The sequence below is a fragment of the Podarcis erhardii genome, assembly GCF_964252035.2.
Source record: "Podarcis erhardii genome assembly, chromosome: 6".
NCBI lineage: Eukaryota > Metazoa > Chordata > Lepidosauria > Squamata > Lacertidae > Podarcis > Podarcis erhardii.
The window spans coordinates 73,819,327-73,838,188 of record NC_138510.1 but is presented as its reverse complement, the minus strand read 5'-3'; the positions used below and the strand labels follow the sequence as shown (position 1 = coordinate 73,838,188).

General features: G+C 43.1%; 1 protein-coding gene and 1 long non-coding RNA gene across 7 annotated transcripts in view; both read right to left on the bottom strand.

The window, feature by feature from the left end:
* LOC309344037 overlaps window positions 1-18,862 on the bottom strand; it is a 196,211-nt gene that overhangs the window by 109,992 nt on the left and 67,357 nt on the right. The gene's annotated exons all lie outside the window — the stretch shown is intronic.
* The window catches only part of CDC7 (cell division cycle 7), a 29,293-nt gene continuing 18,357 nt past the window's right edge, over window positions 7,927-18,862 (bottom strand). For 5 of the 6 annotated variants that reach the window (XM_081865970.1, XM_081865972.1, XM_081865971.1 and 2 more), the window contains 5 exons: window positions 17,994-18,089; window positions 15,974-16,146; window positions 14,838-14,920; window positions 10,971-11,120; window positions 7,927-8,497 (listed from right to left, as the gene is read on the bottom strand). In XM_081865970.1, the coding sequence (XP_081722096.1) occupies window positions 8,106-8,497; window positions 10,971-11,120; window positions 14,838-14,920; window positions 15,974-16,146; window positions 17,994-18,089 (894 nt within the window). In that variant the 3' untranslated portion in view covers window positions 7,927-8,105. Of the gene's footprint in view, window positions 8,498-10,970; window positions 11,121-14,837; window positions 14,921-15,973; window positions 16,147-17,993; window positions 18,094-18,862 lie in introns of all 6 variants that reach the window. The other variant, XM_081865974.1, reaches the window with a different exon arrangement.

Sequence of the window (18,862 nt, the reverse complement as noted above, 5' to 3'; positions counted from 1 at the left end):
GACCAAGCAACGGGAGCTCACCCCGTCACGGGGATTTGAACCGCCGACCTTCTGATCGGCAAGTCCTAGGCTCTGTGCTTTAACCCACAGCACCACCCGCATCACCTATGTCATCCATACTGGTCTAATAATAATGCCACCCCCATTTTAAAGGCTTTAATGGGCTTACGGGTTGGAAGGGACCAAAAGGGTGATGTAACCCAACCCCTCTGCAATGCAGAAATCTTTTGCCCAACGTGACTCAAACCCATGACCCTGTTCAAGAGCCTCTTGCTCTGCTGACTGAGCTATCCCTGGAGCTATTTTAATCTCAGCTACAAGGACCATAAAGAAGGCTGATCACCAAAGAATTGATGTCTTTGAATTATGGTGCTGAAGGAGACTCTTGAGAGTCCCATGGACTGCAGGAAGATCAAACCTATCCATTCTGAAGGAAATCAGCCCTGAGTGCTCACTGGAAGGACAGATCCTGAAGCTGAGGCTCCAGTACTTTGGCCACCTCATGAGAAGAGAAGACTCCCTGGAAAAGACCCTGATGTTGGGAAAGATGGAGGGCACAAGGAGAAGGGGACCACAGAGGACGAGATGGTTGGATAGTGTTTTTGAAGCTACCAACATGAGTTTGACCAAACTGCGGGAGGCAGTGGAAGACAGGAGTGCCTGGCGTGCTCTGGTCCATGGGGTCACGAAGAGTCGGACACGACTAAATGACTGAACAACAACACAAGAAAACAAGTCCCATTGAACTGAGTGGCATTCGAGTTGCGAATGACCAAGCAATGAGCTCAGCAGAAATGCAGGTATGAAAAGGATGCTGCGTCTCCTAAACTGCCTCTCTTTATAACTTCACATTTCCATTGACCTCTATAGATTACGTATATATTCTCACTTGAGGAGCAAGCACTAACTGTTTCTTTTGGCATACTGGCTGAGCGGGAAGCCTCTGTGCTCATCAGGGGATGAAGCTGACTGGGTGGTCCCCGAGAAGCTGTTCTGAAGCTAATCTTTTGCAGAAGCTTTGGAGGAGGAAAGCAAGGCTATGGTGTAAGAATGCACATCCAAATAACATTTTTTGCCTCAAGCGAATACATCGTCTTCCTCACTACTTTTTTTTTATAATTTGCATTTTATTTATTTTATTTAACATTCTTATATTACATCGCTAAACATTGTCATATTACATTACAGGACTTAACTATAATATAATTTCCAACATGTATACAAAAATTATATACAAATTTTATATACCTAGAAAGAAAATGAAACAAACAAAAAAGAAAGAAGAGAAAAAACAAAAACAATTTCCCCCCCAAAATCATATACATTATATACATACCAAAACACTAGACTTCCTGTCTTTCCCGTTGTATATTCCTTTTTTACAAATGACTGTACTCTTATTATTGTATATTTCTTTACATATTATCTAATGCATTCCTATATCAATATGTGCTCTTAGTCTTATTTCTCAACTCAGACTCACTCACTACTACTGTACCTTGCTTTTGGTCTTTCTTTTCTTGTATTAGGCAATTCCTCGCAGGTTATTTTTATGGCCATCTGTAGTGTTGGCATATGTCTGGACATGACCAGGATTTCAAAGGCAGAAATAATGTCCAGGGGCAAATTTCTGAAATGTGGCACTCTGTCCTGGATCTTAGGCAAGTCAATCGAAAATGTGCATCTTTTTGGTAAAAAATTTTTTGGGGGTCTTCCTCAAAAAAAAAAAATATACCCATTTCCTCAGAGGTAAGGCCCACTGAGGGACGCGGGTGGCGCTGTGGGTTAAACCTCAGCGCCTAGGACTTGCCGATCGTATGGTTGGCGGTTCGAATCCCCGTGGCGGGGTGAGCTCCCATCATTCGGTCCCAGCTCCTGCCCACCTAGCAGTTTGAAAGCACTCTTAAGTGCAAGTAGATAAATAGGTACCGCTTTATAGCGGGAAGGTAAACGGCGTTTCCATGTGCTGTGCTGGTGCTGGCTCGCCAGAGCAGCTTCGCTACGCTGGCCACGTGACCCGGAAGTGTCTCTGGACAGCGCTGGCCCCCGGCCTCTTAAGTGAGATGGGCGCACAACCCCAGAGTTGGTCATGACTGGCCTGTACGGGCAGGGGTACCTTTACCTTTACCTTTAAGGTCCACTGAACTCAGAACCCAGAAATAGTGCTTCAGGTTAAGTACTTTGCTTCAGGATGAGAACAGAAATCATGCTCCAGTGGTGTGGCAGCAGGAGGAGGCCCCATTAGCTAAAGTGGTGCTTCAGGTTAAGAACAGTTTCAAGTTAAGAACGGACCTCTGGAATGAATTAAGTACTTAACCCGAGGTGCCACTCTGTGTGTGTGTGTGTGTGTGTGTGTGTGTGTGTGTGTGTGTGTACAGCCACATAACTTCCCCTAAAGAATCTTGGGAACTGTAGTTTAAGGGTGCTGGGAATTATAGCTATGAAGGTTAAACCAGAGTTCCCTGATTTCTTTGGAGGAAGATGTGCTTTAAACATATATGATGTGTACAGAGTGTGTGACAATTCCATCTAATTACTATCTAGCAGACACATTAACTTCTGTACTAAAAGATTGCACGCCTTCAGGCAGGACCTTTTGATTGACAGGATACAAAAGGAAGAGAAGAGGGAGAGAATTGGAAAGTGAGTGCAGCAATAGCTCTTCCTTCACTGGCCAGTTGATGGAGCTACGTTGGTCTCCTTGCCACGATGTTCTTCCTGGCTGGTAGAAGAAGCCAGAAAGAGGCTTCCTTTAGTTCTGCAGTCCTGGCAACAGCATTCTAGTACAAATCTAGAGTGAGAACCAGTCAAAGGTATGAAATATCAGGGACACTTTCTGTGCTTTCCTCTTTGGGCCCATATGACAGTTTAGGTCCTTTCGTTGCCACAGGAGGCCGAGTTCCTCCCTGTGCAGTGCAAGGCTACTTACTATACTGTATTGACATTTCCTGGAGCTCGAAGAGCTAGTCCCAATTTGTGGTTTGGAAGCGATCCAAGGCTTGCTCCCAAGGCAGCTTTAATAAATAAAATATCGAAAGTGAGGACTCCAGTCACATGGTCTCGAATAAGGATAGTAAGCGTTTCACAGGAACCCCACAGATTGCAGTCTGCTTGGATATAAGATGAGGCCTTCAGCAACTCAGCAGGAAGCGGGTGTTGGGGGGGGGGTTGTTTGTTTTTTGCCAACCCTTTGACACCCTTGTGCTGGCTAGGGCCAATGGGAATTGTAGTCCAAAATTAGGGTTGCCATACACCCAGATTTTCCAGGACATGTTGGAATTAGCATCTCCGGGGGAATTTCCAGAAATCAGCAAAATGTCCAGGTTTCCCAAAAGAAGCTCACCAACTTTTGGGGAGTGATATCCCAACTTTCCCGGATTTTTACTTCTCAAAAAGATGGCAACCCTAACAAAATGGTCCCTCCCAACTTCTATGATAATCTTCTGCATGGAGGGCACGATTCTGGTGAAGGCTGATGAAGCACTAGGTGTTGGGGTTTTTTTCGTTTCTCATCCTGCTCTTTATGTCTATCCATTTTTGCCCTTCCATTTGGCTGTCTGTCTTCTTTAAACACGATAAATAAGAAGTCATGTAGGAGCAAGCTACATATAATGAAGGAGATCTATCGTCACCTCTTGACATTTTAATTTTGTATTAACAAGCTGCTGTAGGAACTCAATATGCGAGTAAGGCAGCATTGAAGGAGAGCCAGAGGATGGATTGGGGGTTGGGGGGAGGAGAGAGAAGTAAGGTTCATTTAATCCTGCGCTATTTTCCTGACCTACATGAAGCTGTTTTTACTTGCTTTTGTGGTGGTGGTGAACAAACAGGGAGAAAAATTATAGTACCGTATTTTTCGCTCTATAAGACGCATCAGACCACAAGACGCACCTAGTTTTTGGAGGAGGAAAACAAGAAAAAAAATATTCTGAATCTCAGAACCCAGAACAGCAAGAGGGATTGCTGTGCAGCGAAAGCAGCGATCCCTCTTGCTGTTCTGGCTTCTGGGATAGCTTCACAGCCTGCACTCGCTCCATAAGATGCACACACATTTCCCCTTACTTTTTAGGAGGGAAAAAGTGAGTTTTATAGAGCAAAAAATACGGTAATTTCACACTATTTTTCATACAAAATGTATTTCATATTACATACTGTTTGGAAATAACAGCCTGGGGAAGGGAGAATAATTTAGAAGGGACATTTCCCAGAGCTTCCATTCATGTCAACAGATCTCCCACGTAACATGTAGTTTCACCATAAAGACACACTTTGTATGTTATTATAATGGATTTCCCCCACCAGTTAAAAATGCTGTCTGGTCCTGGCATTCCCAAATCTACCGTTTCAAATCTGGTTCCATCGCTTTTCCTTAAGCTAGTCTTCTTTAGATTGCACGATGATTCACATTTGCCAGTATTGCACCTGCAAGAACTTGACAATTTAGTGTTACAGCACCAAGACTTTTGGAAGTGTTGGGGCTGCAAACCATCAATATCCGACAGGTGCCTTCAGCGTATTCCTTTTGCTGCCTGCTGAAGACATTCTTATTTAGACAACCCAACCCATACATGTGAGTTTTGTTTTAAGTCTATTCTACTGAAGTTTTAATTTAATGTTTTAAAATCAGGCTGTAATTTTTTTTTAGTGGTTGTTTATTGTCTTACCTTTTTTGTAAGCCGCTTTGAGGTCGTCGTCCCCCCCCACAATCAAGCAGCATATAAATTTTATGGAACAAATAAAACAAATAAACCTCCTAATGAAGAAAGGAATGTGTCTAGGTGCCCTTCTGCCTTGTTTGAAGTTACAAAGAACAGAGCTGTCTCCCTTGTACCCAGCAGGCAGTACAGGAATTAAGACGAGAAGCAACTTGTTAAAAATATCCTTAAAGGACCCCTGACCATTACGTCCAGTCGTGGCCAACTCTGGGGTTGCGTCGTTCATCTCGCTTTATTGGCCGAGGGAGCCGGCATACAGCTTCCGGGTCATGTGGCCAGCATGACCAAGCTGCTTCTGGCGAACCAGAGCAGCGCACAGAAACGCCGTTTACCTTCCCACCTATTTATCTCCTTGCACTTTGACGTGCTTTCGAACTGCTAGGTTGGCAGGAGCCAGGACTGAGCAACAGGAGCTCACCCCGTCGTGGGGATTCGAACCGCCAACCTTCTGATCGGCAAGTCCTAGGCTCTGTGGTTTAACCCACAGCGCCACCCACGTCCCTAAAAATATCCTTACTTTGCTCCATTCTCAGAGAAGGAAGCTGTCTGTAGCACAAGCACCCACCCTGGTCTTAAGGCATCAGTTCCTTGCTTATTCAGACAACAGCTACTCTGTCCTGACTAGGCAAAAAGCAGTTAATTTTAAAAGGGAAAAAAAAGGTGTTGCAGCTCCCCATGACATGTTATGGGGGAAAGGGGGGGCTGCTTCCTGCCCTCTGCTATCTCTGTGATCTAAGAGCAAGGCAAGGTTAAGTCGGTTCTGCAAGACTCTCCTGCTTCAGTCATCCAAGAAATCTGTTTTTATTGCTCAAAAGCAGGCAGAAAGGGATTTAACTCCACACTCCCCCCAACGAGGGAGCAATGGTACTTGAATCTGTCCAGATGCAATTGTATAAAAACATCACATGCCCAATTTTGGGATATTCAGCCAGCTGAAACTGGCAACATTTCCATATGTAGTGAAAAGACCAAAGGCAAAAACACAAACAAAACAAAAAAACAACTCACCCCCCCCCATTATTCAGTTTTGAGAGCTTAGCATAGAAAGTGGTCCTTTTCGCTTGGTGTTAGCTAATATTCTAGTAAGGCCACAGACACAATGCAATAACATAGGAGGAAATAATACATCTACAAACACTGGCAGAAGGCTCAGCTTGCCAAATTTGGCCACAGTTCCTTTAGATAAATAACTTCTCAGTGACGTGCTGCGCTGAAATTACATAAACAGCAGAAATTGCTAAGACGTAGGCCCCAGGGTTTTGTGGGTTTCAGGACTTTCTGCAATCAATATTCTGACATCTGCAAACATTTATCTCTAACAGCTGGTGCCAAAAGCAGTAAAACACACACACACCAACAACTTACCATCACTCTTCCAAAGATCTTGATTCAAGTATCGTTCTATTTAAAAGCCGCTTTTCATCTGCAGCTTTGTGCAATTATTTTTTTTCTGTAATAGAGACCTTATATGGAAAAGGTTTTGTTGCAAATGTGAAAAAGTGTGGGAACATGTAATTATGTAAAAAAATTAAGCCTGCAGACCCATGCACACTTACTCGAGAGCAAGTCCCAAAGAACTCAATGAAACTTACTCCCCAGCAGACGTTTATAGGACTCTGCCATTAGTATTCCATATTAAAACAATTTTAGGGGGAAATCGTGAAATAACACAGATGTTAAACGAATATATCTTTAGTACAAGGTGACAAAAGCTAAACATTCAGAGGCTAACCTCTTGGGGAAGCAGAAAATCCACTACTATGGTATTCAGTTCTGCCAATTAGTGCTTATGATGTAATTATTAGCTTATCTTACATTGCCTTTAATGTAGTGAATGATGTAGCTTTAAAAGAGGATTTGGCAAATTCATGAAACATTAAAGCTATCAATGGCTCATCGTGATGGCTGTATACTATCTCCTGTATCAGTGGCAAGAGCCACTGGCTTGGCTGAGCCTGTCCTTTTCTTTCTTTTCTTTTTTGCAACCAAAGAACAAAAATAAGACACACACACACAATCCCATAAAATATTGTTGTGCAATAATAATATCCATTTTTATAGTGTATGAAATATAAGTTTACTTTTGGTCATTCTAGGAAAATCAAATTGTTCCGACAATCATATACATTATACAAAGTAATGTAAGCTAGTGCTCGACAAGCAAATACACAGGTATTGCATATGTAGATATTATGGCACACAGTGCGAAGCAACTGGTACCCATCTCAAATGCGAGCAGAGCAGGGAGGAAAGGGAGAAGTTTTCAAAGAGGACAAAAAGAACACAATCCATATTTTCCTTAAACTCCAAAAATTTGGAGGGGGGGGGGAATCTTTATGGCAAGCACTAAGCCTTATTAAGCTGAATGGCCATTTAATTATATGAAAATTGTTCAGTCTTGATAGTGACATGGATAGGGAACAGGAACGGCTGGCAGGGAGGGACAACACTGCAGATATGGCCAGCTGGCATCAGTAATGCTGATATGGGTGAGGCAAGGGAGAAGCAAGCTCAGAGTGGCATGGCTGCACCAGCAGGAGTGGCAAGTTGGCTCCACTGGGGTGCTGGCACTGCCCTGTCCTAACCACCATTCTGCCCGAAATGTTCCAGTAAGCGACAGAAAACATCTGCATGGGCATCACTCCCCACCTGCCAGCTCCTGGAAAGAAGTTAAACGTGGGTCTTTTAAGTTGGCTAGGATTGGGCACACTAGAGTAACTATGTTCACAGCTGCTTCTCGTTCCACCTAAAATGCATGCATTCAAAAGCTGTAGTCCAAAGCCTTTAGAAACTACTGTTGTGGGCTCTCAAAACTTCAGAATTCTCCGTTTCTTCCTCCAGAGAGAGAATGTGTTTTAATGACTAGGACAAGTTTTCAAGTATACTTATCAGTCTGCGAGGCTAGAAGTACAGCGGGAATCTTTTCTCTATCAGTCTCACATTAGCAGCCTTCACATAGTAAAGGCACATTTGTGCAGGTATTAGGAGCTGATTAAGAAGCAGCGGCGCTCCTAGAAGTCAAGAACGAGGCAGCCCAAAGGAAGCCCTTGCAGGTATCGTGCAAAGGCCAGACTGGGACCACTGTGGGTTGCAAGCTGGTTCATGGAGGTTCAGTGCATCTGCAGATTGCATCATCAGCGACACAACAAAATTAAAATAATTTAGAAATGTATGGTGTAAGAGCATGGGGAAAAATCTGTCCCAGTCTGCCTTTGATTTGGACTTCAGTATGTTTAATAGCTGACAAGGTTTTTGTTTTGTTTCCGCAAGTTGGATGTAGCTATGAAGCAATTTGGAGGAAACAATGTCCCTCTAGGGATTCTGATTTCGTTTAAAGATAAGGAAACTATGACTTCCAATGCTTCTGGTGGTACAGAGCCGAGCATCTTTTCACTGCTTAATATTTTTGAAGAAAGGATGAAGCAAGGCATCCTTTGCAGTTATTCTTGTAGCAGGATTTAGGTCTAGCAGTTTATCCAGAAGATCATAGGCCTCATCAGGGACTTTGTCCCATCCCAGATCAGCTGGCTTTTCAGAAGTTCTAATAACCAGGCCATCACGTTCATGACAACTTGGCTTCTGATACTGCAGGTGCTTTTTAGATGTCTGAAGTGCAGGCTCTGAAATGTTGAAGATTTCAGCTTGTAATGCAGGTTCCTGAGAAAGGTTGATCTGCCCATCACCTGTCGAGATGTCAAAGCTGGTTTTGCTTCCCCTCAGCCTTTCACAGAGCATTCGTAAATCCTGTGCTGGGATATCTTTACTACACAGTATTGATTTACCTGTGTGAAAAGCACTGTGGTTAGAAAGGATGCTCGACAGCTTTTGGAAGACACATTATAGCACTGTAACACAGACAGTGGATGCACACATACCATACATTAAAGCAGTACTGTCGACCTTTCAAAAAACATAAGCTAGTTTGTCACTTAGCAAACTGGTTTGCACTTAACATTAAAGCCATAACTTTAAATAAACTATGGCTTAATGTAAATGTGCAGTGTGCTGGCAAATACTGCTCAAATGTCCCCACTTCGTCCCTACCTATCCCATGCTTGGAGGAAAAAACCTGCATCACTGGCTTGGCACTGCATGTGTACCAGAGCTCATTGTTTCCCCCAAAACCATGAACAGGAAGCCCATGGGTTCTGCTTGTGGTTTAAAATAGAGAAAGTAACCAACAAAACTGGGCTTGTGAATTGTTTCCTGCAAGCACAGCACAGGACGTAGGAGCCAACTCCTAGGGGCTGTGGGGGCTTTGGCCCCCACAATAAAATATTTGAGGGCTGGGCCCCCACAAAGTTGATAGACATTCCCATTCAAATGGTGTGTGTGCACTGTGTCATGTGATCTGATTATGTAGGGCCCCACAATATTTTATTCAAGTTGGCACCCCTGGCACAGGAGTAAAGAGGGACTTTTGAACTAAACTGGTGTAACGTTATGCACAAATTGGGTCAACTGGACCTTTCATAGAACCAAAGCTTGCAAAACAGATTTCTCTCTCTCTCTCTCTCTCTCTCTCTCTCACACACACACACACACACACAAACAAACACGCCAAGAGATGAATCTGCCATATTGCTATTTTGTAATGGAATACAGAACAGCTAACAGAACTGAGTTAAATCCTAAGTCCAAAAGAACTTTTGATAAATGTGTTTTGGGGATGTGTGGGCATGCAAAGAACCCATGTTGCACCCCTGGATGAATAGGGATAGGAGGAACACAGGAAGCTGCCTTGAACAGAGTCACACCATTGTTCCATCCAGCTCAGTACTGTGTACAATGACCGGCAGCAGCTCTCCAGTTTTTCCAACAGGGGACATTTGCAGGACTACCCAGGACGCAAAGCAGACACTCTGCCTCTTAGTCATATACACCCGTGTGAATCTGTAAAAGAGCAGTTCTGGTGACACTGGCAGTAATTCCCACTGTGGATACATGATGCCCAGGTACATACTAAGACAAGCAGAGCGTATGGCTGGAATACTAGATTATGAGGCCAGTCATCTGCACACTCTCAACTATGCTAAGAGGGAGGCGCCTTTAGAAAATATGCAGCCAACCACTATGTGCTTCGGTTTAGGGGGGGACGGACAGCAATTTATTTCGAGGGACACTGCAGCCAATGCTGTGGGACATTCCTCATCAGCTGATGAGAGGCAGGAGAAAAGACTTGTGGGAAACAGGCTCAATTCCCTCAGTTTTCCGGATTCGCCAAGCAGCAAGGTACCGATGGAGTCACTGAAAAAAACAATATACCTGCCTACTTCCCCCTCCTCACCTCGGAATAAACTCAAAGAGTACGACTAAGATACATGTATGCACTCAGGAGCAAATAACAATTGAGAGCCCCACATTAACATCAGTGCATCACAGAGCTCCCGAGGATGAGGTCCATTGGCTCTTGTATCCCTCTCTTAAATCTACACTACAATTGTTCTTTTCCATATATTTCATTTAAAAAATAAGAATCAAATGTTAAGTAACTGACAGCAGCAGTTTTAAGGTGTAATTAGCCTATGTATTACCAGTTGCTACTTTTATTTGCATGAATGGACCTTTAAACACAATCTGTTAAGTACATACCAGCGTATTTGGTTGTTTGAACAGTTTCTGAAATATCAGGAGTAACAGATACCAGATAAATATTTATAAGATGATGCATGGAGGAATAACGTCTGTGAGGAAGTAGTGGTGGTGACAATGAAGGCGCTGGCAGCTATTTGCTGGACTGCCTTCAAGTCACCAAGGGATGAGAGGTCAGACGGTTTTGTCCTAACATGTGCCAGGACGAGCACACAGGGCTTAGAAAAGGAAGTGGCAGGGGTCCAAGAAGGCAATCAGGCCCATGGGAAATTTGCAGGGGGCAGTCTAGGGCAGGAGGAATGAAAGAGGAAATGGTACAGAGGATTGAAGCAAGAAGGAGATTTTAGGAGAGGAAAATGGGAAGAATTCAGAACAGTGGGCTGGACCAGAAGCTGCTGGAAAGCAGAAATTCATATATTGATGAAAAACAACCAGACACATCTTTGGTTGCAATCCTCTATGTCTATAAAGCTTAATTTCTACTGGGATTATTTAAAACTAACTTGAGGTCAGCCTGATTCTGGTGTTTAGACCAATAAATTCCAATGCCATTCGAAAGTCTCTGGGAATATAAACACAAATTATCTACAGAAAGCGGATGGCTACAAAACAGTCTTAACGTACACTGAATTACAAAAATATATAAATACAAAACCTGCACACCAAATGTTTTAGCAGCTTGAATTGTCTCCCTGGATCCACGAATAGTCATAATCTGTGCCAAAGCTGTTAAATCATCACTTGCTTTGTAAAATGGATACCGGCCACTCAGCAGAGAAAGGAATATGATTCCTGCAGACCACATGTCAATTGCTGCAATTAAAAACAAACTTCAGTTACAATTACTTATACTCTCAGTGCGTTTGAAAGACTGAGTCAAAATCGAAAGCCGATTTTAATTTACATTTGCTTGTGACAATGATAACTGGTATTATAGAAAGTTACTTTCAGAGCTAGACTTTCTGCTCAGCATAAAACTGCTGCATTTACAAAATGGGACTGCTGTTATAAAAGGACAAAGTTAATAGGATTGCCATATTTCAAAAAGTGAAAATCCAGAAACAAGAGTTGTTGAGCTTTTTATCACCAAAAAACCCTCCGACGTTTCTGAGCCAATTTAATGGAAAATCAGTAAAAATGGCACTGCCAACATGGGCTGCCGTACATTCAGATTTTCCCGGACATTTTGCCGATTTACGCCTGGACACTGCTTCCAACTACAGTATTCTGGGTATGTCTGGGACATTCCAGACATATGGCAACCCTACAGTTATAGCTGTTTTTTTGCTTTTGTTAATCTCAGTAACAACTGCAGGCGCACTGAACAAAGCAGACTCAAACACATCCCTGAAGTGAATCAGAAAAGCTTTGAATTGGTCTGAGCCAAATCAGGCTGTTTCATGAGGGACCACATTGGGGTCTCAACCGAATCTTGTGGTTGGTGCGTACCCCTAAACCACAGTTTGGCATGTATGGGCTGCTTCATTCACTTCAATGGAAAGGACAGTTCTGAACTCTTAAGAGATGCTCCCACATAAATGGGAAAGCACTTGAAAGCAAGAGTACATGGGATCCATTGCAATGGACAAAGTATATGCTCTAATTTGCCATGTCGTGCCATCAAACTCTATGGGTACTATCCCAAGCTAAGTATGCATGTCTCACTGACTTCAGTGGAAGAAAGCTAAAAGTACGTGCTTACAATTACTAATGAAATCACGTCAATGGAACTCAAATGTGCTTAATTTTTGCTAGTGCTGTATTGCCATATGGTTACATCTGAAAAGCAAGATGAGCGCCATATCCCATAGTCGCCTTTGACTGGACTTAACCATCCAGGGGTCCTTTACCTTCACGTCAAGCCAGTGACATGCGAGGAGTGTTGGTGAAACATATATATTTAGAAGGATGATCAACATCGAAGAGAAGAGGTGGAATAAACCAGTGTGGGAAAGTGGAGAGGGCTGGAATGGCTTAGTTAGGGTTGCCATATTTTGAAAAGTGGAAATCCGGACACAACAGTTGTTGAGCTTTCCTTGGCAAAGTTGTTGCGATATTTTTTTGTGTGAAATCTATTTTTTAAAAACGAGCTTTTGAGCTATTTTTAATGGAATCTGTCAAAATCTACACCACTGCTAGACTAGGATTTGCTGAATTGCTGCTGGCAGGACTGAACTGGTGAGGGAAAGTCCTGGCTTCCCAAGCAAGGGAAGGTTCTGTTCTGGCTTCCCATGCCTACCCCCAAACCTTCCTGAATGCCTCTTTCTTGGGGCTCATCAGGCTGTAGTTGTAGTAGTAAGGGTGCAGAGAAAAACCATTAAAAGCAAAACAAAAACAAACTCCTAGACTTCACAGACCTTGGCTCTTGCCTATTAAACAGGACTTATCTGGAAGGGCAGGCTGTTTCTTCCCCTAGCAAGTCACTTGACCATGCCTTCCAGTCGTCATGAGCAGATTTCCATCTGCTTAAAAAGATTAAATATCTAATGTCAGCTTTTTCATGTAATCTTTTAAAAAAAAATGCTGCAAGCGTATTATGTTAGTTATGCTTGCTCTAAAAGAATACAAAGATGGATATGATCTCTCACAATCCCTGAAGAATAAGCGGGGGGGGGGGGGGAGTTAAAAAATTCTTCAGCTGATGCAAAACCCTCAGTGTTGGAACTTTCTGCCCACTTTCTACCATTTAAAAGAGAAATGCTGCTAACTCCAAATATCACAGTAAATATCTATGTTCTTCTTCTTTGGCAATCACTTGTCTTCCATGAATATAGTCTTAACAGTGTGTAAGTGACTGTGGAGGCCAATTCTGGATCCACACGTCCTTCCACAGTGGGGACATAAGTTTCCGGGTGAGAGCTGATAACAGCAAGGCTTCCGCCTTTTAGCTCATTTCTCCCTTTCGTCCTGAGTTTGTGCTTTTTCGAAGTCCATGACACCTTTAGTAAAAGCTGTTCTCCAACTGGAGCACTTGCAGGCTAGTGTTTCCCGGTTGTCGGTGTTTATATTATATTTTGGAGGGGTTTGCCTTGAGAGCGTCTTTAAATCTCTTTTGTTGTCCACCAGTATTTTGCTTCCCATTCGTAAGTTGGGAACAGAGTAGTTGCTTTGGGAGGCAATAATCAGACATCTGAACATGACCAGTCCAACAAAGTTGATGTTGAAGAATCATTGATCCGACAATGGTGATCTTTCCAGTATGCTGACATTAATTCAACTGTCTTCCCAAGTGATATAATTTTTCAGAGACACCATTGATGGAATCTTTCAAGGAGTTGGTGATGGCGTTTATAATTGGTCCATGTTTCACAAGCATACAGTAAAGTTGGTAGTACAATAGCTATCTATGTTAGGTATACACCTAACTTTTTTTATTTCAGGTAAGAAGCTTGGAATAAAGAAATGTGTTTTATAATACAGTGGTGCCCCGCAAGACGAACGCCTCGCAAGACGGAAAACCCACTAGACGAAAGGGTTTTCCGTTTTGGAGGCGCTTCGCAAAACGAATTTCCCTATGGGCTTCCTTCGCAAGACGAAAGCCCATAGGGAAATCTCCGGGACAGCGGGGAAGCGCAGCGCGTCTTCCCCACTGTCCTTGGACCTCCTCCGAAGGCTGGCGGTGGGGCGGAGAAACCCCCTCCCGCCGCCAGCCTTGGGAAGGCTGCTCCGAAGGCTGGCAGCGGGAGGAGGTCTCTCCGCCCCACCGGCAGCCTTGGGAAGGCTGCTCCGAAGGCTGGCGGTGGGGCGGAGAGACCTCCTCCCGCCACCAGCCTTGGGATGGCTGCTCCGAAGGCTGGCGGTGGGGCGGAGAAACCCCCTCCTGCCGCCAGCCTTGGGAAGGCTGCTCCGAAGGCTGGCGGCGGGAGGAGGTCTCTCCGCCCCACCGGCAGCCTTGGGAAGGCTGCTCCGAAGGCTGGCGGTGGGGCGGAGAGACCTCCTCCCGCCACCAGCCTTGGGATGGCTGCTCCGAAGGCTGGCGGTGGGGCGGAGAGACCTCCTCCCACCGCCAGCTTTCGGATGGCTGCTCCGAAGGCTGGAGGTGGGGCGGAGAGACCTCCTCCCGCCGCCAGCCTTCGAATGGCTGTCCTGAAGACTTGTGGTGGGAGGAGGGTTTTCCTTCCCACCGCCAACTTTCAGAATGCTGTTCTGAATGTTGGCGTGGGGAGGAAAAACCCTCCTCCCACCGCAATCCCCGGGAACAGAAGAGAAGCGCTGCGCACCTTCCCCTCTGTTCCCGTACCTGTCCTGAAGGCTTGCGGTGGGGAGAAAAGCCCTTCTCTGCACCGCCAGCCTGGCAAGCGGTCTTCATAGGAACGCATTAATTGATTTTCAATGCATTCCTATGGGAAACCGTGCTTCGCAAGACGAAAAACTCGCAAGAAGAAAAAACTTGCGGAACGAATTAATTTCGTCTTGCGAGGCACCACTGTAGTTTTTCTTTAGATAACAGTCCAACTATATACAGTCTGGAAGACCTACAGTGGTATCTAGTGCATGGAAATATATATTTTTCAATTTGTTATACTGCACCTGTAGTTTGATTCGGAAACTTGGTTAACACTTCTGGTGCTCTGAATCCTGGTGTACCAGCCCTTGGAGCAACCTGCTGGCGCCTTGGGGATTAAAACATGAAAAGCACATTTAGCAAATAACAGCACAGTTTGAGCTTTTAGGGGTCCGACAGTAAATAAACCAAGCGCTATGACTTTATGTGGTAACATGAGTAAGTATTTTGTAAAATAATAGAATGCCACTCTCATTAATTCCTCCCAATGAGATGGCTGCAACACCTTTCAAATTTAGAACTGGAATCATATTCCTCCTGATACCAGAGACTGAGAACTACGTGTGTGCAGGGGATTTGCAGCTAGCTACCACACCAGGATCACAAGGAATACGCTTATGCATGCAGATCCCATTCAATTTCAGATGGCTAGCAGGGCACAAAACATTAGAAGTACATCTTCAACTGTTGCATTTTGCCAGCAGAGATCTTTGACAGAGTTATATGACCTAGACCACTTGTCTCCAATTAGCTGAGTACAGAGGACCCCCTGTTTTTCAAACAACCAAGTCATGAACCCCCTACTTTTGAAAATTTTGATATCACTGTGGTAGTTTTTGTTATGTGAATGGTACCATGGACCCCTTGAGTGGGATATGCAGACCCCCTGGGGTCCACAGACCACCAACTGGGAACCACTGACCTAGACCCATTTACAAGCCAAGGCATAACAACCGGCCCTCTGAAACTGTGACACTACATTGTGCTTCCAACTCCAGTGAGTGTTCTATAACACTGGACCAGCTTTCTGGTGTGAGACACCGTGGAGATTGTGTCACAGATGAGAGTTGAAACTTAAGAGGGATCAAGTGGTTTTCTGCAGCCTTGCACAGAGTGTTGATAGTATTATAAAGAAAACCTTCTGCAGAAAACATTTAAACAAATGCACTAAGTCAGAATTTGTGTGTGCTGAAAATCTAGTTGTGAAAACGAACACCTGCATGAAATAGGCTGCCCAAAATGAGCTTTTGGAATATTTATCTGCTGTTGCATTGCAAAGATCTAATATGATCTTGTGCTTTACTAAACATGGATTAATTGGACAAATGTTTTTTCTTTAATCATTTCTTGCCAGTAATGCGATTGCATCAAAGCTAATTACCTTGAAAGACAAACACTGCAGACTCTATCTTTTGCATAACAGTCACAGGTCACGTTAGTTGGATAACTGCTGGCAGCTTTCTTCACTAAGCCATTAGTCACAGCCGAAGTTGTCTTCTTCTTCGCTAATAATTTTCTAGCTGCAATATCTGTCACCCTAGGCTGCTTTATGAGCTGCAATATAAATTATATTTTTTAAATCCAAGACACATTTAAACACAGTTTTGACTCTAGCTGCCCTCAAAGACATAAAAGTTCTATTAGGTAGCATTTTTAAAGGCAGGTTGCCAAATTCAGACTAGTGAGCGATAAATCCCAATGGCTTTTAAACCTAACAAGGTATTATAAGAATTCTAATTTAGTGGGTTTCAAGGAAAAGGTCTATTGTGTTAATATCTAGAATACGTTAATATTATAAAATTATGGAGATGTAAACTCCAGGCCAGAATCTGAACAAAAGGTTAGTCAATTTTACACTAAAGGGACCAGGAACCAGGTGATGCTCAACAGAGGCTGCTGCCAAAACCAGAAATCCAATCTCAAGGACCATTGTCCCTCTGTAATGTTCTATATTACCCCGTGCCAGTGGGGTGAGTAAACACATGACTTGGGAATTTACATGTTATAGGGAAAAGTAGGGGGAATTCAACACAAAGCTGCCATTTTGTGGCCATCTACTGTCAAATCTATTTCAGCACTATATCTGTGGCAAAGTTTCTCGTTGCTTTCAAAGGGATTTAAGTGTGACCAGCTTTTTCTGTGCTGGGGCATCATGCACCAATAGACAAAGACGAAAGGGGGAACTAATTCTCTCACAATTTACAAGAACTGTCATACCTCTTTGCTTAGAGGAAATTCTTATTCATTAGGTTAGCGGTTATTGAATATTATTCAACAGGAATATTGGTGCTCCTGTATCATCTCTAGTTGTCTACAAAATATCTCTCTCTCCTCACTTTTCAGGCCATCAAAGTGTGTCTAATGGCTAATGTTGATTAAATAATAATAATAATAATAATAATAATAATAATAATAATAATATTTATACCCCGCCCCTCTGGCTGGGTTTTCCCAGCCACTCTGGGCGGCTCCCAACAGAATATTAAAAACATGATAAAACATCAAACATTAAAAACTTCCCTAAACCGGGCTGCCTTAAGATGTCTTCGAAAAGTCAGATAGTTGTTTATTTCTTTGACATCTGATGGAAGGGTGTTCCACATGGCAGGCGCCACTACCAAGAAGGCCCTGTTGAGCCATGTGGACAACACGCATGATAATCAAACTGTATCTGCCAGTACATTATACAACAAATATAGTGATGCTGATAAATTGCACATAAACTTTATCAGAATGACACCTCTTTAATAATGTGTTAGGTAATTATTTTAATGTATTAAGCACTTGTTTTTATTTAAAGTAATTGGACATCTTAATGTATTAAGTAACTGCTGTATTATTATTATTTTCCCAATATTAGAGTTCCATTTTTCTATTAATTTTTTTTAAAAAGATAATCAAACTGTATCTGGGTTAGTAACTTTTGTATACTCAATTGCAAGACTGTTCTACTGCAGAGTAAAAACATTCCTGACAAAGTTGTCCAATTCAGTTCAGTGGATCTGTGCTACTTTGTATCTGCGTCATGTCTAGTAAAGCAAAGCAGAATTATTATTAGACCTTTCGCCTCTGTGTTAAAGGGCGCTCACAAAATACCATTTCACATGCCTGATCGTTCTTAGCTAGACGAGTACATTGCTTGAACAATGACGACAAAGCTACAAAGAAGAAAAGGTTCAGATGAGAAGACACACATGCTGCAAGCATATCCACCAGCTTTCAAGCGGTTTGGGTAAAAACCACCACCACAGTAATACAAAATAGGCATTGTGCCAACAAGTGCAGTTCACATTCCACATCTGCCTAGCAAACTTGACCTATGTAGTCTTAAAAAATGATAAACACTGAACGTGCTGCTGAATATGCAGTTGATTTATCTGTGGTTAACCAGCAATGCTTACTTTAACTGTGGAATTGTCTTGAGATGCAGAACTGCGGACATTGAAATTCCTCTCCCCAAAGACAGAGCGTTGAACATGAAGGCTCTCAGGCCCCTCCTGCAGTGTCAAAAAGAAGACAATAAGGATTCTATCTTTAACACACAGTCAACTGTGGCATGGCTTTTAAAAAGCGAGATAGTGCAAAAACAAAAAGGTGCATATAAGCTGTCTCACGGGACTAATTTACTGCAAAGAGAACACAGTCTAGGGTGAATGCTTACTAATCCCAATTCACGGTAGTCCTCCAGCAAGATTCAGCTGGGTAATACTATGGGTAAGGATAGGCTTTCAAAATTCTGATAAATGACTTCAGAATGTCCTGACCATTTGGAGAAAGGAGGTCGAATTTTATGCCGAGAAATATTATTGTTGAGATAATGGAGCTAAACTATAAATCTAAAAATTTAATCTAACATGGTGACAGAATTAGCCCTCTGCAGGGGAGAAGAAAATTCATTTGGGGAATGAATCAACTTTCTAACTGGCATGTAAATTCTCCTTATATGGAGATGCTCAGTCAGTTAAAAGGGCTTAGCAACACTAAACGCACAACGGCCCTGACTTTCTGATTTCCTAACACTGCATTTGTGGTTTTATACATGGGTACATTTCGACTCCCCCCACCCCAGCTGCTCAATCTACTGAACTAACAGATAAGGGTTGATTCCCCCACCACTGTCGTCAGTTCAGGGACGGAAGAAAGTTACCTAAATTGAAACATTCAGTGTCATTCATAAATATCAGCTTGCACATTAGGGGCTTACAGTGGAATCCTAAACACGTCTACTCAGAAGTGAGTCCTAATGAATTAAATGGCACTCCCAGGTTAG